The following is a 21071-nucleotide window of genomic DNA, read 5'->3' on the forward strand; positions in this document are numbered from 1 at the left end:
CGGCTGCGCGTAGAATTCGTCCTTGTCGTCTTCGCTACTTCCGAGGTGGGGACTATGCACGTTAATTGTGCTGATGTTGAAGCACCGGCCCTTGCTCCTCAACCTGCACAGTCTGACGCAGACCGGCCATCATCCGATAACACGCTTTTGCATCTCCCCCCCCCCCACCCTAGAAACTGTTCCCAGCTTGTGTGTTGGCGCTGCTCTTTTCCGCGAAAGACCCGCACCGTAGACCCCTTCCAACACACCTCCTACAGCGCCACAATGTCGAACTTGCGGTCTTTCACTAGTTAAGCGACCTGCAGTTTCATGTCCCAAGCTTCCAATCTCTTGTCCGTTTCCGTTGCGTACGTCTGTGCCAATTTTGTCCATCCGAAATTTCTTGTTGAACTTCCTGAGCATGCTATTTTTATGGGCGGCTAGCTAGGCCTGCGCCAACCTTGATGTAACGCTGCAGGATCACGGGAAGAGAGAGATTTGGGCTAAGCGCTTATTTAAAGGCGGCGCTGGCTCGCCTTGCCACGGCTGCTTTACGGTATGTGGTATTTAGGCCTAGAATGTGTAGGGCCCACTACCTCGTCCTACCACACTCGCAGTCAACCCCCGCTACTGGTTCGGGTCGCGAATCACAACTAGTTGCTATCGCGACTAAGCATTATCCACTACCTATGACCCGGCCGGTTGCTTGCAGCTCAGCTTCCCACAATAGCGTTCCACCACCACCATGGGGCCCGGATAAACCGATTTCCACAAACTTAGTTTCAAATGAAAGGTACAACCTTCCCATCGGTCGCTATTGATTTTTTTTATTGATCCGACTTTCGCTTCCGGAGGTACGGGTTAAAGAGTAGGATCATACAGCAAATTCCCATATAAACTGAAACCACCATGATGTCCAAATGATGCAATGCATATTGAAATGTGTGCAACATCACTTAGATTTGCGTGATTAGATCATTAATAACCCGTTGAAGTCACTTTGACCACATTGGCCACCTATGACGGTTCTTGATGCCCCCAGGAAACATGCCAAGTCCCTAAGTTAATGCCATACCTATTTCTCAGTGAACAATTTACCGATTTCTACATAATTGGTTTCAAATGAAAGGTACAAGGTTCCCAGCAGTGCATCGCCCATCGGATAAGCTTCTCGCGAGTGAGAATTGCAATGCCTGCTCGTAACGATCTAATTCCAAATCATCGGTCCTATTCTGCGCGGCGAGTGAGGTGACTCGCCTTAAATTTAGAAAACAGGGGTAGTTGTCGAGTACCGATTTTTATGAGTTCCTTTACAATGGCGTTGAATTGCATAAGGGTGAATGTATCGCTTTTAAGAAAAAACGTCATTTTTTCATATGTATTTTATTCCACAAAATACACTTGTTTTAATAAGTTCCCGCAAATTTTCAATATGTAATATGGAAACGAAAATTCACACTGCTTCTCCAGTCGTACATCGCCATGAGGACCCTGTCGCAAGCCCAGGACGAGTGGATACGACCGCACGATGGCAATTGTGTCCGCTCACCGCAGTAGATATTAGTACATTGCGGGAACATTTAGCAACGGACTGATATCGAGCACCAGGATCTTTAGTCAAAAAGACCAAAGCCCATATCGTCGTCTTCCGACTCGGATTCTTCCTTTGCCTCTACAGCAGCAGCGGCAGGAGCAGCTGCGGTTGCGGCAGCAGCCGGTGCAGCCACAGCGGCGAATTTGCTCGGGTCCTTGATAAACTCTTTCACCGTTTGAGCCTCCTTGAAGTCAACCTCGGTGGCGGCAGCAATGGCCAGCAGGTTTCGGAAGCCGTTGGCAATGCTGTGCGGCACGGAAGCCAGCGTTGGGTAGCCGATCGCCAGCGACACTGCTGCCAAATTGGCCACTCCAGCCTGGAACTTGGCACGCAAATCCTCCGGTTTGATGTCCAAAATATCCGGTGAGAAAATGGAACCCGAATCGTAGACCTGCTCAATTTGTAAACCGTATGAGAACGGAGAGATGTTCAGCATATTGAGCAGAGTAGCTTCGGAAGCACCAACTTTGTCTCCCGGCTTCAAAATGGGTACATCGTTGATGATTTCAATTGTACCCTTCGAAATTTTGGTCGGGATGGACAGCGCCTGGAAGAAAGATGTTTTCTCCGGACCAAGACCGGTGTTTTGAGCTGGAATAACGACTTCCAGTGGAGCGATTGCACCGGCACGGGCCGGAGCGCGGACTTTGCTTTCCATCAGTTTGTCACGAACTTCTACCAGATCTCCCTTGGTGAAAACAAAGCCAACATTTCCACGGATGTGCGGCAGCAACTTCTCCAGATGTTGGTTCTCCTCCAGATGACCACGAATAGCCTTACGCATCATGGTGTTCTTACCCATCAGTACGATAGCTGTGCCGCGCAGTGAGATACGTATGGTCTGCATCTGGCGGGAGCCAACGTTGTCGGCGCCGACGATGAAACATTTTGGGTACTCGTCCAGTAGTTGCTGAAAGTACAAATCCGTAAGCAAATTTGATGCAACGGGAAATGAGGTTATGTTGTGAGGTGGCTGAGACGGCTCAGACGTGAGGTTTATTTAACCACTTCCGAATATCGTATACTTCCTGGGTTCAGCTTTGCTCAAGCAAGGAAGCCGAATATCCCGATACTTTGCTTATTTTCATCACAAAATGTCTCAACTCGTAAGTTTGAAAGTGAACAAAACCAATACATACCACGATTTTTACGAAGTATCCTGCTTTCCAACTTGCTTTGTCCTCCCTACCCATTTTGAATCAAGTAAGGACTTCTGGAAGAAATTTAAGAACTTTACAACCACGAGGGTATCGTTAGTATTAAATAAATTACAACTGTAGATAATTGAAAAAGAAAAACATGGTTAAGTCTACGCAGCAAGGTAACACATGCGTCCATTTTGCAACTCGAAGCAAACACGTGGAAATCTCAAATTTTGATTTATGACGAAAGCACAAGATATTTTCGAGTCTACCTAGCTTTCGAAATAAATCAAGTGACTGTGAGTTCCTATTGTTTACCGAAATAGGCAAAATACGGAAAATAAAACTAAATTTTAAAAAAGCGCTGCCTACCAAAGCCACGACAGTCCTCTCACTTGCTCGTTCGGAAACGTAATGAACGAGTGGAGACTTGAAGATTTGCCTCAGCGGCAATTTTCAGAAAAATGGACTTTTACCCAGTGCTAAGAAGATGGCGCGCATTTTAACCGCATCCATCATGCATAGAGCTGTGCTTCATTGTGATGCACTGAGTAAAAACATAACAGTCTATTCAGGTTTTTGCTGGTGGCTGCGTTTTTAAATGCGCACTCTATTTTGACAAGTCGTCTGTACAGTGTCAACTATGACAACTCGTCAGCAGTGTCAATTTTGATAAGCGGTCTCATCAGCCTTGAGTTTCATGGCTATCATATATCCTGCTTTATTTATAAGCAGATTCTCAGCTTTTGGAAAGTGTCGAGAGAATTATGCGATTAGAACCTCTGCTCTTACCTAAATTCATCACACATGAAATGACTAATAATAGCACATGAAACTTGCTTTTAAACCACCCGGAAAAGCATCTTTAACGATACAGTACCTAAAAGAAGACCTAAACAATGATTGTTCGCATCTGATTTTGGATACAAATTTGTAGCAAAATTGAGAACCAAGAATTGACAATTGTTAGCTACAGCTGCAGCTGCGTTTACCGAAGAAATTGGTTGCAATCCACCTGACTTATTAGTTTCGACTAGATTGAGTATCGCTGATTGGTTTTCCTCCATATAAAAATCGCCCAATTACATTATAAGACTGATTAATTGCCTTATTGGTCGACCGATTTTTGTATGCCGTTTGCGAGTAGCATTAGTTTTGAATAGCAGATGTTCTGTATCCATATTTCGAGTTGAGTGCCGCTGTTGAATGGGACTACAGTTGATTGTGCGGATCCGTACCGAAATCAGTTTAGTTTTTCAACTGAAAAACAATATTTTTATTTGACGTTCAATTTTAGTTGAGAGCAGAAGTGAACGCCTACCGCGATCAAAAAATTGAATCTAAAGCACGGTTTGTCAAATTTGACAAGACTGTTGGTTTGTCAAAATTGACATTGGACGGAGGACTTGTCAAAGTGGGGTGCGCATTTGGGGACGCAGCCACCAACAAAAAGCTGAATAGAATATACAGTCGTGATTCGCTGGTTGGACACTTTAACTGGCCTGCTTTTTAGTTGGACCTCCGCTAGTTGGACCATTGTCCAACTAAAAAGCATCTGAACGTCAAAATCTCGTGTCAAATTTACCTTGACAATCAATCTGACAATATATAGAGATGTGAACAGATGCATTTACACTGCCAACATCTCCTTTGGAGAGTTTTTGACATTTGTCAGTCGGTCCAACTAGCGAATCAAATTCGTTAGTTGGACAAGGCTGTGGCCCAACCACACTGAAACGAAGGCCTTTGTAAAAACTACTACAGTCGTGATTCGCTGGTTGGACACTTTTTAACTGGACCGCTTTTTTGTTGGACCTCCGCTAGTTAGACCATTGTCCAACTAAAAAGCATCTGAGTGTCAAAAGTTTATGTCAAATTTACTTGGACAATCAATCTGACAATTATTAGAGATGTGAATAGATGAAATTACACTCCTAACGTCTCCTTTGGAGAGTTTTTGACATCTGTCAGTCGGTCCAACTAACGAATCAAATTCGTTAGTTGGACATAGGTGTGGCCCAACCAGCGAATCACGACTGTATTGTATTTTATTAATAGTATGTCCTTAGAAAACAGATACATATATCAGAACAATTTTTCCTGTAAATGACCTATGAACAACAAAATACGCACTTGTAACTCGCTGAAAGCTGGTAAGATAAGCTTTCCAATATTGAATTGCCTCTTTTTGACTAAAGCGCCTATATTACACAGCGAGCAGCATAAAGTTGATGACGCATGAGAATTGTTGTATTGAATTCGATGGATATTGGTACTTAAAATATCGACAAATATTGAAATAAGCACTTGATTATATGCCTATCCATTAAGATTTCTGAAAGCTCGTTTGCAACAACAGATGCAAAGTCGAACCAAAGGAGTTTGGTTTCTTTGCCTCACGAAATCGATCATGAATCGACCAAAGGGCCTAAGTCGCAATGATATCGAATCGAGAAAGATAGCTTTGAAAATTCGGCTCAGAAAATTAAATCGTATTTTAACAGTGTTTGCATATTGCGCTTTCAAATGTATCTAAACACTTTGAAACAATACTAGTTTTCTGAAGCATAACTAAAATGTTTCATATAATAACGTTTTCGTTGATAAAATTGAAAAAAATTATTTCGCCGAGTGTTGTTATGAAATGTTGATTAGGCCATTTTCGAGTCGCCCTCTTGTTTTGACGACTCTCAATTTCGCCCTACAGTGTCGCCAGAAAACAAAAATCAAATGTAGCTTTCGCCGTGCTCGCTGGAGGGGAAAATTTGTTATTCCCCGGGGCGTAACAAGCATTTGGTTTTTGTTTAGGGCGATTCTTTTTACGGACCTTGTAAACAATGATGCTGTCAATTTCGCCCGTATACACTACCTTAGAAATGCAGAGGCGTAACCCGCCTGGCATTTTGTTTACAGTTGAAAGTCGGATCCGCCGTTTTGTTTTTCATTGATTTTCATGAAGTGTGAAATATTTATAAATAAGTTTTTTATATTTTTTATAAAGCATTTTTACTCCTCTTTCAGATATTAATCAAATCTCTGTTTATGTACATTTGTTAGTTGGGCCCATTTGTCCATTCACGATCGAAATACCTAACCTCAACCGGTTTTTGCAGCGCTTTTTTTTGTTTTCCTTACGAAATAATTCGGCACCTTTTCTTTTTTGACGGGAGTAGAAAGGTCAATACAAGTATACTGGTAAGTTGCTTGCTATTTGCGATTCTACGTTGAAACCGCTCACAGATAGCGCTGGAAGCAAAGTGTTGCTGATTTGATTGTGTTCTGTCATAGTGCATATATTTTCTGTAAACATTGGTAAAAAAATAACTTTTAAACACCAAATCACTGATCAATTTGGTGATAATTGCTTATGAAAATGAAGGAAAACTGTCATTTTATAAGATGATGAGTAAGCATCTTGCGAAAAGGGTGTAAAACATAATGGTTTCCAATATTATTCGTAGAGCTATATGTGTATTGTTCCGAAATGTAATTTGTTAAGCACCGCGACCGCCGCAACATCATTTCCCGTTCCTCCTAAGTTAAGCCAAATACAAATTAAATACGCCAAGGTCCCATATGAAACTGTCTTTATATTTTGACTCACCGAACAATCAAATATTAAACAACCCAATTCGTATTTTTCGTCTTGACAGATTTGAGTTGCAAAAAAAAAAAATAACTGGCAACGCTAATTAGCGTATCTATGGAGAAGTATTTTCATTTGTTTATAAAACCACAACACAATCTTTAGTAGTGCCGGTTCCGATTTGCATAGTTTATATTTTCGCATGTGGAGTCTAGAACCCTTGCTAGAACCACTGACGATTACAGTTAGCTGGAGACCGGCACGAATATTTGAAGTTTCCAGTATTTCGATCAAACCAGCAATTTTCATGTTTAATGCTGAAGATAAAAACTGTTCTAACGAAAAACCGAAAAAGAATACCAACGTCTCTGCATGGAAAAGTGAGCGTAACAACTACGTACCCGGAACACTAGTCACTGGCAGATAGCTTGTTCAGTAGTTTGTTCTCGATAAGAGGTCCTTTTCTCGATAAAGATCTGCTTTAATCGCACATAATCTTCAACTTGCTTATTTGTTCATTGTGCACAAATGGCAAAGGTTACTAAAGATAAAAACCACCATATGAACGGTTGCGAAATGTTCAATAACACAACGTTTGGGAAAAGATGAGCTCCAAAAATAGGCGGAAATACGAGAAACTGCAGTTTTATACGGTTATCCAACGACGCCAGCTCTTGATGATTGTAAACTGAACGGTAAAATCCTAAGAATTGGGCAGTGCTTATATGGATAAAAAGGTATACTATTTATTGAACTAATTATCTATATGGTTGCAGTTAAAAATTGAAATACGCTTTAAGGCGAAATGGTTCTCCTCATTTTCTATGTGTGTACAGCTATACTACCCATAATCACAAGTCAATCCCATGTTCTATGGCTGTGGCTCTCAACCTTTTTCGTACCACGGACCCCTTAGAAATCGCCCTGGGTTGCTGCGGACCCGCACAGATAAACGTCGATTTTGTATGCTATCAATATGTTTATTTTTCAGTTTGTTAGGAAGCAAGACTTCAAATTCCAATCTGTACTCGTAACATATATTTTTCTTCGCGGACCCCCAGCAATGACTTCGCGGCCCCCTAGTGGTCCGCGGACCACAGGTTAAGAATCACTGTTCTATGGAATTTCCTATCTACATGGGACTGACTTGCGATTGTGGGCAGTATAGTAAGCAAGTGATGTACATTGTTCGTACAATGATGCGCTAAAATGTTCACTAGTTAAGCTTTAGTAGCGACCAAATAAACCAGGAGAAAATTCTAATTGCGCAAGTGCGTATTCCCATTTAATTGCGGCCAGAATATGATTAAAAACCTGATAACCTATTTGCTAAAACAGATGACGTTGACTATGTGGAGGAACTCGGGTATCGCGATAACATTATCAACGAAAGTGAGGATACTGATACACTTCGAACAAGACACGAAGATTAATTTCTGAAATAACGCCACGAGGAAAGTGAAGCAACCCCAATTATTAAAGACTTTTTCAGGGCGAAAATATTTAAAATTGAGTATATTTGTTGTTTCGAATGATTTAGAATGCTTTGGTTTTATTTAATTTATATCAATCTCATTGGCGTTTTTGTATACATCTCGTATATAGGAAATCTAATCAATTGATGTCATTGACATTGAACTCGTCAGTGAAACAAATGTCAAGAGATTACTGTGAATAAAGTAATCAGAACTATTCGAAAGTCAATTTGAATTATGGTTCGTCACCGTTAATTCTTTTTTTTTTTAATTTTGCGACATTCAATTCGACTAGATATTACTAAGCTTAGGATAAGTCTACAGTTATTGGTGACGCATGACCAAGAAAAAATCATTGCTAAAGTCAATAATTACCAAGGTAATTCTTTACTTTAGGTACTTATTCCCTTGTAAACGTAAAACATGTTTTTCTTTTAGAAATGTGCTAATTTAGTGTTGTAGTTTCCTTGGCCTGATATATGGCAAACACGCTTACAGGCTATCGTCACAAATAAACATAAGTACAAAATACAAAAAAGATGCGGAAAGCGATTTTTTTTAATTCATCAATAAGCTTAAAAATAAGTTGTACCTGTTAACCTTGCTTGCAGGGATATTGTGCTCCCAAAAATAAGCTTTTGGGCGAAGCTAGCTTAATGCGGCTATGCCGCATAGCCCAGTCCAAGGATCCGAAGCGGCGCAAAGTCGGTGAGGATCCGCCGGACGAGGTGGCCGCGTACTCGTCATCGGAAACGCAAGCAATCCCGTCACCCACTCGTTTGTCCGGTACACTAAAACATAAGGGCTATCCCTAGTTTAAGTTCGACTGAGAGGCAGCGAAGTTGGACAGCACACGAACGAAGCGATGTGGTGTAGCCACATTAGGCAGTGGATCCTCAGCGGTTTTGCAACTCTTTGGATGCTTGGAAACGGCTAAGCGACCATGCCGCATTACACCAACTTCACATTCGGCAGCGTAATATCACTAAGTTAGGTTAGTTTGGAACACAAATGTAGCATATTCACGTAAGAAAAAATTGTTTTCCACTCCTCTGTAAGTACCTAAAGTAAACAATTACTGTTAAAAAGGTAGATTATAGATGTCAACCATAATTGAGCCCTTTGATCACACGCTCAATTGTGAACTCCTTTATTTGGGATAGGGGAACTGGGGGGAAGCCCGACACCCTGGGTAAGCCCGACACCCCACGACTTTTCCCTGATATCAAATTTTAAATCATACAATAATGACAGGATATTATTAGTACGATTATTTTTGGCATTTCGATACATATCGATGCCATATGGGTTCATAAACGTCAACAAAATAAACAAAACAAGCGAAAGCAAAGTTGATGCGCTTTTGGATGTTATTTTTAGTTGATACATTTTAAGGTTTTAATAACATAAAAGCTTTGAAAATGACCAGTTTTTTTGTCACACATTCTATTCTACTCTCCATATCGTTATTTGTATGTATTGAAGATAAGTTTGGGTATTTCAATACTGTTAATTGAGCATTTAACAAAAATGGGCGCTGTTGGGGTAAGACCGACAGTTTTTGGGTGGGGTAAGACCGACACGGTGTTTAGATAATTGGGTTCGTTTTTGATTCGATACAAACGACTGGGTATATTTGTTGTGTTCAATTATACTATAATTACGTCATGTTAATAATTGAAATACACGGAAACTATGTTTTTTGCATTTATTTATCAGTATTGTCTCAAGCCGACCAAAAAAATTAAAAATTAATTGAACGTGATTCATAATAATATTACAAAAAGAAACGAAAAGTATAATCTAATATGAGATTTTGAAATGATATTGATGAAAAAATTTCATTGACCGTCGGATTGTTGATCAACAGTGTTCCGAAAAATCACAACACGAACCGGATAGCTTACTACGAAGCGTGCGTCACTTCTAAGTGAATGAGTCCTAGTAACAGCGTATATAATCTGCTTGCAGAATAGCTCTTCCTCGTTAGAATGGCTATACAAGTGGCAATAAAGCTCGAAAGAATTACTTGAGAAAACCCGTACCATAATATAAACCATGCGTTAAACATTATTTATTCATAACACCACGCATTCGAATGCTCTTCCTCTTGCTACGCGATGAAACTACAGAAAGTATGCGTTTGCATCAAACATACTCATATACACATAATTGCACTTTATCACACATACACAATACATTTTTAATGGAAAAATTTGGACAAAACAGAAAGTTCAAAAGGGGGTCGCTCTTGCCCCTTTGGGGTGTCGGTCTTACCCGCAGCGTTTTTAAAATGACATTTTTCTCCATTTTTTGGCAACCAATAATTTTTAATGAATTCAATTTTTTGAAACGCTGAAAAAATTATATTTTGTTAAGAACCACCTAAACAAGGATTATGCACAGAATATACAATTTTAGGAACTTTGTGGAATTTTATAAAAATTATTGCGCTTAAGGTGTCGGACTTGCCCCGCGTTCCCCTAGTGTTTAAATGTTCAATGTCTGGCAATTTAAACATCACTTTCGTTGCTGGATTTTACACGAGCAGCTTGATGAAATTGAACCTACTGTTGCTATTTAAAGACTGCATCACAAAACCAACCACGCATCAGTATTATCGCGAACAGACCTTTAATGATTTTGTCCCAGGATGCAGATACATTACGAAATAATTCAGGAATAATTTTTTTGTCGGAATGTTAATATGAAAATACCAAACAAAAAAACCATGGAAACAAGTTGAAAAATAAACTAAAATTTTCAGCGCTGCCAGTTTTCAAAAAAGTTCTCCAAAGTGCACTGTCACTTTGACACTGTACCTTTCCAGGTACAGGGTAGCGTAAAGCGTGTCCTCGAAAAATCATCAGAGCATTCCGTATTAACATATTTGTATTTGGTTAAGCTAAACCACAGATAACAGACGTTTAGGCTCGATTTGAATCGTGTGTAAATACCCGCTACTGAAATTCCGAATAAATAAGACGCCTGAAACACGTTTGGCAAACGTTTGTAGATGTCGCAGTGATCGATACAATGCAGTTAGAGTGCAGCTGTCAAACATGTGTAGCAAACAGTTGCGCAGATGGCAATAGTGAAACACGGATTTCCAACGTTTATCAATTTGAAAATTTACACAGGTTTTTGAAGAAATTTTGTTCTAGCCTAAACGTCTGTTATCTGTGGCTAAACTTTCGTGAGATTGTGTAAATTCATGAAACTCTCCAGGTGACGCGAGGAAAGAATATATCCGGCTAATAGGAAAGTGTTAGCTTTGTATCATACACAGCCGATTCTTCTCTGATAGTCTTCACTGAATCTCCTACGTAGTCCAACATATGAAGGAGTTTGACATTGATACTGATTGGGTCTCGGTTTCGAGTTGGAACTTTTTTTATGGAACGATTTTTTATAACCACAATAATACCCCGATTACATTTCGAAGAAATGTATGAGCCAAATAGTTGCAAATGGCTGTAATTTCAGAATAATTGTAATAACTAAATTTCTTACTCTTTTCATTTATATTTTGGCAGTGGTAAGCTTTTTCTGAGAAGAAAATGAAGTTTTTGTTGTAAATTTACGACTCACTTGCGGGTGAAAAAAAGTAAACTGTATTCTAGGGGCAGATCACTTGCCATGCATTTTTATAAATCAGCTAAATTAAATGCATTTCTTTCCATCAAAATAGAAATTCGTCATGTATTTTGCGTAGCGTGCAATGTATTTTGCGTTACGTGTAAGACGTCAAAACCCTACAAAAAAAATCAGCCCTACATTCAACAAAACGTCGAACAAAGTGAATCAGCGTAGGACGTTTATTAAACAAAATTTTCTGCGAGGGAGTGCAAAGTTGATGCAAAAATGGTAGTTAAATGCATTTTTTCTAATTGGATGCAAATTTGTTATACATTTCTAGAGTGATCTGCCCCTAGACTGTATCACTTTGTCAGTTCATGAGCTGAATCATAGGTGTCGCATGACTAATTTTGGTTTTGTCGCAAATCGCCAATACCCGGTCAAACCATTCGGAATTCGATTCGGAATCCTGAATGTAATCAGCATGGATTCCAAATCAAATGCAACCACAAAAGAGATTATAACTACTAGAGGTCGCATGTCGCTGTTAACACTGAAAATTTATCATCTCGGTCTTACATATGCTATGCCCATTAGTTTGACACATATTGCCCGGATTTACACCTGTCAAAGTAATGGGATACAATATGCTAGAGCGAGACCCATATTTCAGTCCGTGAATACATGGAGACAGTAGCGCTTTGCTCCCTCTAGTAGTTATAATCTCTTTTGCAACCACCGATTCTGAGTCGGAATCGGTTGTTGCATTTGATTTGGAATCCATAATGACTCCATTCAGAAATCCGAACCGGTTCCGGAATGAGTTTAACTGGGTAGACGTGTCGTCTTTAATCAGAGGGATTCAGCGTCGGTAATTAAAACGATTCTTACATGTCACAATTTGAAAGGTCACAACGAAATTTTCTTTTTTGATAATCTTCAAAAAACGGAGGGAACTATAATTTTTTTTCTCAGTGCAGCTTGCAAAAAATAGAGTTGGGAACAGTACGTTTTTCATAGTACTCGATGCTCGCCATTGAGATAGCACTGGGTATAAACATAACAAAGAGATAGAGCCGCACAAAAAAGAAGAAGCTTTGAACGTCAAAATCAATCTGATAGTAACAGAAATTAAGCTGAAAATATCAAAAATATTTAAAAAAATCAGTCAGCATCTGAGATTAACGATTTAACACGGTTCGATTATTGTTGAAAAGTGTACATAGAAATGTTACATAAAATCTTATGTGTAAGAAAGCATGATTTTTCAAACTATTGTTAATAGTTGTTTCTGGTAGAGAAACCACTTCACTTTACCTAAAATAGGTATAACTATTCAAATCAATGGAAGCAATGGATATGAACATCGAATACGATCTGACCAAGATATGTCGCTCGTGTCGCAGGGATGATCAGCAGCTGCAGTCCATATTCCATTGCGTGGGAACCGGAGGCATAACGCTGCATGAAATGCTCACCAATTGTACCCAGATTCAGGTTGATTAGTCAACTATATTCGTTATTAGTTTTTGTAAATTGTTAAATAAATGTATTTAAATTTTAGGTTCACTATAATGACGGAATGCCGCACAATTTGTGTTCCACCTGCGTCACCGACATCAATACGGCGTACAACTTTCGAAGGCGTTACGAGCAGAGCGATATGATGTTGAGAGAATACATCGCTCGTCGGAGGGTTGTAGCCGGTGACAGTACGGACGATGGATCCGGAGTGGTTAAAGTAGAAATTTTCGACATTAAACCTGAGATCACGTACATCGAGGCAGACCCGTTGATCGGAGAGAAGTGCTTTGTATCGTCACTGGCGAAAATAGGAGCGTCAACCAGTTTGATACCGAACGACGAAGAGCACATCGAAGAACTGATCGAGGAAATCAACGACGAAGATGATTACACGGAACCCGATGTTGTTCAGGCTGAAATTGTGGACAATAGTGAAGATGATGATGATGACGATGAGATAGATGAGGTGGAGAGCGATGGTGGGGTGGTGGATTACGTCGAAGACAGTTTGGATGATCTGATCGAGGAACTGGATGAAGCGAAACCCAGGAGGCAGGTTCACCACAAAAATAAAGGTTATTCGAAGATTAAAGGAGGACGGTTCATATGCGATGTATGCGAAAGAATTTTCATGGATAAGCGTGGCATTACGAATCATATGAAACTGCACGAACCGAAAGATTTGAAGCAGTGTTCCATCTGTGATCGAGGATTTGCCACAAATTACCACCTGGCTCGACATATGAAGAGCCACGAGAACGATACACAGTGTGAATATTGCGAGAAGAAATTTTCCTTTATGGCTTACAGTGATTACAGCAGACATATGGCATTAATGCATCCAGGTAAAGATCTGGTTCCTCAGAGGAAAACCGAAAAGCCCGAGCGTGAGATGGCACTAACAACGTTAACGGCAGAAATGGTTGAAGATAAAGGCAAAATGGAAGCCATCTGCCGGATTTGTGACATTACTTTCGATCGAATAGCTGAACTAAGGAATCACCTGAAAATTCATGCGGATCCAAAATCATACGCCAGCGTGAATATTCAAACGAAACCTTATCTGTTTGAGGAAGGTTACGTTCTGGAAAACTATCTGGATTATCTGGTCCAACAGGTCTGCAAATGGGATGTGCTTCGGTTCTATCAGATTGTGCAACCAGATGGCGAAGAGCTAGAGTTGAGTGACTCCGATTCTGAACCAGGCGAGGATGCTACCCCGGTGGAAGGCATCGTGCGCAGAAATCACCTTTGTGCTCTTTGCAATCAGAACTTTCCCAGGATAAGTAGTATCATGGAACATGCGAGAGAGCAGCACCCGGTGGAGGAGTTACTCGGATGTCGACACTGTGCAAAAGGATTTCCAAACAGTGCTCTTCTAGTGCGTCATTTGAAACAGCAGTGTGAGAATCACCAGAAGAAATTCTTTTGCACTTTCTGCAACGAGAAATTCATGTGGCAAACAAGCTTGAACAAACACGCCCAACGGAAGCACAAGCCATCGAAACCTCTGTGGGAGAAGCCAGACGATTCGAATGACACAAACGAAGGTAAGGAAAAGCAATACGTCTGTCAGGTATGCAGTAAAGGCTTCCAGCGGCTGGAACATCTGGAGCGTCACATCAAGATCCACATTCCGTCGGAGAAGAAATTCGAATGTACTCAGTGCCATAAGAAGTTCAACCGGAAGGACAACCTCCGGTCGCACATGAAAATCCACAAGAAAGACCCGCAGTTGGATATCAAGCAGAACCATTTGTGCGTCTACTGTGGTCGAGGTTTCTCCAATTCGTCAAACTTGATTGTGCACATGAGGCGGCACACTGGCGAGCGACCGTACAAGTGTGACATTTGTGATAAGGTGAGTTGTCGCCACTGCACCTTTTGAAATAATATTTTAACGATTACATTTTTCTTCGACAGGGATTCCCGCGGTCATCTGATTTGCAGTGCCATCGTAGAACACACACCGGTGAGAAACCTTGTCTGTGCACCATCTGTGGCAAAGGTATGTATTTTTTGGCAGGTGAGGGCATTTCAATTACTGTATATCTGCATTTTGACAGGTTTTTCCAGATCCAACAAACTCGTTCGACACATGCGAATTCATACTGGAGCCAGGTAAATATCAGATATTGATTGAAATTCAAGACTTGATTGCCATTTCTCCACAGACCATACACCTGCACCTACTGCGACCGTGCTTTCACCCAGTCGAACGACCTAACGTTGCACATCCGCCGACACACCGGCGAAAAGCCGTACGTCTGCGGTGTGTGTAACGAGCGCTTCATCCAGGGCACCGCACTGAAAGCTCATCAACGGGTGACAGGCCACTTCGATGACGGCAGTAATCAACCGGAACGGTTCGCAAGTATCAGCGTAAACAACCCGAACCGGCTTGGAATTAACGGGCCGAAGGCAGTTCGCCAGGGATCTTCCTCCGGCATTTCTCCTGACGATTTACCGAAAGTGGTTAAACCCGTTAAATCGAGGAAAAAAGCAACTGCCGCCAACAGTCGATCGTCCAGATCCCAACCAGCGCCAGCTGTTGAACCATCACGAGTCGAGTCGACTTCGGTTCATCCGACATCTGCCACCAATTCAGCACCTACTTCACCCACAATTGTGGACCATAGTAGAACTAATCTACAAAATCTTACTGGCCCGCCACATAGTTACGGTGCTGTGCCGTACATTATGCAAAACTATGACCTCGCGTCAACGGGTCTATTCTCGCAGAACTTCAATCAGCAGTAGTAGTCTACCGCGTTAATCTTTCTCTCTTCGTGTCTAGTTTTATGAGAATGTTGTGTAAGGACCTGTAAAATAGTGAATAAAAAGCGGCAGCATAGTAGGGGAAGTGTTCTTTTTTTGAATCGATTGGTGGTAGCCTGAAGCAAACAAATGCATACCTTGGCATGCCTTAACACTGAGGTTAAGAACGTTTCAAGTATAAAATAGGACTAAAATTCAAATTTTCGATAAATGGTTAGCTCACTTCACATTTAATATGCTTGATATGAAAACTAAAACTTATACTGATCGTTGCTATAAACCCTTGGAAAAATTCATTGACGAACGACACGTCAATACGCCTCAGAGGGATGATTCCGCAAACCACGCAAAATAATTCGTAATACCGCGTGCCATAAATTGAACTAAATACTGGTGTAAAAAATGGAATTCGAGAGAAAACTTACAGAAATTTTTGCCGAATTGATGTCCTATCACACTTTTGCCTCAGTTTTATGTGCTTCGATTTCAGCCGAGCTTTTTTGTCAGCTTGGAGTTTTCTCTTGATTTGTCGTTCCGTTTTTTTCTTTCCTTTTCCTTCAACTCAATCGTTTTAATGTTCTCGCTAATTTCCAGGTACTCATCGTAAGCAACACTAGTTGCGACCGAGGGTTGATTTGACTTCAATCTTCGTTTAGCTTTCTGTAACATTTTTGGAGGGTAAAACGCCTCACCCAATACGTTCAGATGCTCGGCTGGACGATGAGACAGATCTAATGGCGTCGTTTCGACAAGTGATTATGGAAAAATAAGATTGTATACTATTCCCCCGAAAATCATTCCCCAGAAAGCCATTTCCCAGAATTCCACTCCCCAGAATATCATCCCCCAGAATATACTATTCCCCAGAAAATAATTTCCCAGAATGTACCATTCCCCAGAATTCCATACCCCAGAATGCACCATCTCCCAGAAAGTCATTCCCCAGAAAAGTTTATCTTTTTTTATTGATTTGATTTTTTCAAACGTACTACAGTTGTGATTCGCTGGTTGGACACTTTTTAACTGGACCGCTTTTTAGTTGGACCTCCGCTGGTTGGACCATTGTCCAACTAAAAAGCATCTGAGCGTAAAAAATCTCGTGTCAAATTTACTTTGACAATCAATCTGACAATGTTTAGAGATGTGAACAGATGCATTTACACTGCATACATCTCCTTTGGACAGTTATTGACATTTGTAAGACGGTATCCAACTAGCGAATCAAATTCGTTAGTTGGACAAGGCTGTGGCCCAACCAGTGAATCACGACTGCACTCGTTCCCACTTTCATCGAACGACTTTCTTCGATTCGGTCACATTTGAAATGATTTTCATTGTGTTAAAACCGGAAGTTAGGATGACATTATTTATTCCGAATTTAAATAAAGAATAGCTAACTTTCCTGAAAAACCATTCCACAGAAACTAAAATACCGAAGTGTTTTCCCCAAAAAGAACTATTCTCCAGAAAACCATATCCAGAATGAACCAATGCTCATAAGTTCATTCCACAGTTATAACCATTTCCCAGACATTTTTTTGAAGTGGGAAATTCTTTTGATGAAAATCAAAACATTTTTTCAGTATGTTGGCCATATTGCTCTCCTCGAAAAGTGCACTGGTAGCAGAATTAGACAATAGCAATAGTTTTACTTTTCTTTTAATAATATGAACATACAAATAGGACAAATCGCAAAATTCAGTACAGGTGTGTTTTTCAGTGCCATTTAATAACAACCATAGAAAGCGGTAGCCCCCTTCCTAGGATCCAAAAGAATGAAACAGTGTTATGTAAGTAAGGTTATTTGGCGAAACCAAAACTTTCTACATTACCTAAGTCAAGGAACTGATGCATGATGCACGATGTTAAGCTGGTACGGATAAGCCGTCGAATTCGGCCAAAACACTAGCTACACCTTTTATACACGGTTCCAACCACTCATTTACAAATTAGTCAACCCTCAGGCCCAGGAGCAATTGGTATATCCCCCGTATACTTGTGCATATGTCAGTGGCGCCATAATCGGAAATGCGATAACAGTCCCAACTAGTAATATATTAAATTCAAAATGATCGGTAACATTGACGAATAATTGTTGTCGAGTATTATGTCTGTAACTCTGTGGTATAAGTACCATTTGACGTAAGGTATGAAAATACTTTCAACAATTTAGTGCAACCCGTTTGAGTAAACCGAGCAATCGGGTGGATCGTACATTTGTGTACGAAACATTCCAAATACAAAAGAAAGATAAATCCTCTAAAAACCCACGAACCCATTTGTCAAAATATGCATTCATTTTAATATGGATTCAACCAAAGCTCCAAAGAAGGAATCAACATATATGTTTGAATAAACCGGGCAGACGAAAAGATCATAAGTTTGCGTGCAAGAGTTACTTGGCGTACAAATTCAAAGAACTGCTCATGTTTGAAAGAAGGAACCAAGTCCTATGTTCGAGTCAACCGGTTATACGAGAGGATAACAGGATTGCTTGCGAGAGGCCGCCGCTTGCGACGGCACATCCTCAGCAGCTTAACACCGCATAAGTTCCTTTAATTAGGTATGCGTAAACCTTTGACTTAACTACAAATAATGACCCAGCAAACCACTAAGCACTAAAGTAAGCAGCATATTGACTATATAAGAGCTGTCCAATGTTTATAAGCTTTATATGGGCTTTGTTACGTTTATTTTGTTTAGTAACGTAATAAAATATAAGCCTTAAGATACAATACAGAAACAAATGAACTGATTGTAAAATGAGAGGCAGATGTCGCCACGCACGTCAACAACAAAGCAACCCTGCATCAATCAGACAGTAGCAACTGTCACCGCAATACACACGCATACCACCCGTCGTCGAAGAAAATCTCGTTTGACGTGAGGAAGTAGCAACGGTGTCAGTTAGAAAAAGCAGACCGCGGAAGAGGCACTTTTTCGCCAAGAGGTTAGTGCGGAAAGTTTAAACGGCCGGAAGACAACCCGGAGTGGTTCGCTGTCGTGTCCAGTGAAGGGGACAGATCAGGCCAACAACGAACGATTGCGCGCGACTCGGTAAGCGTTGGCGAAATACTGGTGACGGGCCATCGAAGTCAGAAAGCCGCTCGAACGGTACGACATTGCCACGTGGGGGAGTTAACCTCAAAACGACGGTTCGCCGGCGACGCAACCGGTGGAGATTGGCGAACAAGGACCGATAAACTGATAAGGACTGAGGATTAGCGATCAACTATTTGCTCAAGCGGTAAGCTAGTGACAGTCCGCTCGAGACTAAACTAATATGCGACTTGTAATCGACAGGCATAAAAACGATTCACACAGATCGTCGGCAACAAGTGCAAAAGGTTGCGCGAACGCACCGCACGGAAAAGGCCTTCCAAAGGAAGTAGGTGGCAACAAGTTGAAGGACCAAATGGAGGCTAATTCCCATGTTGCCTCAGGGCCTTTATTTTCAGGTCTGAATCAGAGCGTACGGACAGCAAGCGGGTTCGGTCAGCAATCTACGAGGAAAGACGGCAGTACAGAACGAATCGATCGGCTCTGAGTCTTCGACGACGACTATACGTCACACCAGCACGGAGGATAAGTTATCCACGGGAGCATGACGGCACGGCCCATTGGTGTGAACTGCAGTAGGCATCTCCGGGAAAAAACGGCGTGGCGGACATGGTAGGGGTGCACCCACAGCAAGCGTGAGTAAGAAGAAAAGAGAATAGGTAGAATAAGTAGATAGAGGAGAAGAGAGAACAGAAGGAGTAATGAGTAAAATAAAAAGCAGATAAAGCAGGGCAATGGAAGGAGAATAAAGTTTGTGTCGATGAAAATTTATGTTGTGTATTTTAGTTTCTTCAGTTTTGTGTGGCCTTTTACGAGCTTTCCGGGGCTGATCGAGGTTTTCGTTTCCCCCTCGACAGACACCCACGCAACAGCTTCACAAATGTTTATCAGCTGTATATGAGTTTTGCAAATGTTTATAAGTTGTATACAAGCTTTGCGAATGTTTATAAGCATTACGAACATTAAGCATTCAAATAGACCGTATATTGGTATATGAAGCTATACTTTAGAGCCTAAAAACCATGTAGTTGTAAGCCGTAAGCGGTAGTCAGCAATGCCGTTATAACGCCGTAAATGGTTGACATTTCTATTAATCAAAAACAATGAAGTCCAAATCAAAACAAATATGATATGGCGCACTTTGTAAGCACAAAAAAAGCTTATCGGCTTAGGAGTCATAGACAAATTAAAGGGAATCAAATCTTTGAGCCGTAAAATGATAGGAAACTGTGATGAATAAATTTTAGTTTTGTGTAGGAAAGGAGGTAATTTAAAAAAAAATATTCGCAAAATCATGCTTTTGTTCGTCAGCGAGTGAAATCAACTTCTAATCAAAATCGTTCGATTTAATATCGTTCATATAACCAAATGCCCAAATGGATCAAACAGCAAGCGCACTGGAACAACTTTATCCCATAGCTACTAGAAGCTTAAGTTCGAGCCTGGATCAAACGCTGTATTGAAAAAAGGTTAAACACATGTGGCTGATAGATAATGAAAGATAGAAAGAAAAACAACTTTTCCTCCATTTTCATTTTGTTTTTTTTTTTCTCAGCCAGTACACAAATTGTTTTGACATTCCTCCATAGGCGCGGTAGAAAAGTGGGAGTAGGCTGTATATCAGCCGAATATTTCGCCAAAAATGGCTTTTGAATAGCACTCATGTACAATATGATGCCTATAAGCTCAGTTACCCTTGTTCTATACGCGGCTATAGAACCGATAACTTTTCTGGGGAATGGGGCATTCTGGGGAATGACTTTCTGGGGAATGGGGCATTCTGGATAATGGTTTTCTAGGGATTGGTACATTCTGGGAAATGTCTTTCTGGGGAATGGTACATTCTGGGGAAGGGAATTCTGGGGAATGGCTTTCTGAGAAATGGCTTTCGGGGGAATGGTATACAACCGAAAAATAATCTTATTAGACTATAAAAATGTAGTTAAAAATGTATCACCTCGGTTTTCGTCGAAGTCTTTGAATAATGGTTCTGCATCTAGGGAACTCCTGAACTTTTGCATCTGCACCTGTACTGGTGCCTTTGTTGATATCAATAGTGAACTGTTTTGTACATGCCAGACTTTAAAAAGCTCAGTATCCTCAGCGCTGCCCAGTCATTTGCCGGAGGAATCATTGCGATTAAAATCATCCACTGGGGCAAGTTAGTCGGGTTTCTTTCTTTCGGCACGTACGGTATCTTTTTCTGCTCAAGATACTCCAGCGTCTTCTTGGCGTAAGGGGAAGACGTCTTGTCCGGCCAGAAGACGTACTTCCTAACCGCATGATGCTCCTTTTAGAACGGCAGAAGAATTTTCTCAAGACACTCCTCCTGGTACACTTGTTGATTGATGACC

General features: G+C 40.9%; 2 protein-coding genes and 1 long non-coding RNA gene across 3 annotated transcripts; 2 read left to right on the plus strand and 1 right to left on the minus strand.

Annotated features, from left to right (window-relative positions):
- Positions 1–1349: 1349 nt before the first annotated feature.
- LOC131685370 (large ribosomal subunit protein uL10) lies at positions 1350–3175 on the minus strand. Its single transcript, XM_058969058.1, has 3 exons — positions 3088–3175; positions 2713–2804; positions 1350–2483 (listed from the first exon to the last, which is right to left on the minus strand). The coding sequence occupies exons 2-3, from the start codon at positions 2764–2766 to the stop codon at positions 1593–1595; spliced, it is 945 nt and encodes a 314-aa protein (XP_058825041.1). The 5' UTR covers positions 2767–2804; positions 3088–3175; the 3' UTR covers positions 1350–1592.
- A 9261-nt stretch (positions 3176–12436) lies between these two features.
- On the plus strand, positions 12437–15753 carry LOC131685368 (zinc finger protein 271-like). Its single transcript, XM_058969056.1, has 5 exons — positions 12437–12852; positions 12920–14740; positions 14803–14887; positions 14946–15000; positions 15054–15753. The coding sequence occupies exons 1-5, from the start codon at positions 12700–12702 to the stop codon at positions 15637–15639; spliced, it is 2700 nt and encodes an 899-aa protein (XP_058825039.1). The 5' UTR covers positions 12437–12699; the 3' UTR covers positions 15640–15753.
- Positions 15754–18439: 2686 nt separating this feature from the next.
- On the plus strand, positions 18440–19484 carry LOC131685371 (uncharacterized). Its single transcript, XR_009304785.1, has 3 exons — positions 18440–18904; positions 18961–19045; positions 19101–19484. It is a non-coding gene; the product is annotated as an uncharacterized LOC131685371 (long non-coding RNA).
- Positions 19485–21071: the final 1587 nt, after the last annotated feature.

Source organism: Topomyia yanbarensis, chromosome 2 (assembly GCF_030247195.1).
Source record: "Topomyia yanbarensis strain Yona2022 chromosome 2, ASM3024719v1, whole genome shotgun sequence".
Taxonomy (NCBI): Eukaryota; Metazoa; Arthropoda; class Insecta; order Diptera; family Culicidae; genus Topomyia; species Topomyia yanbarensis.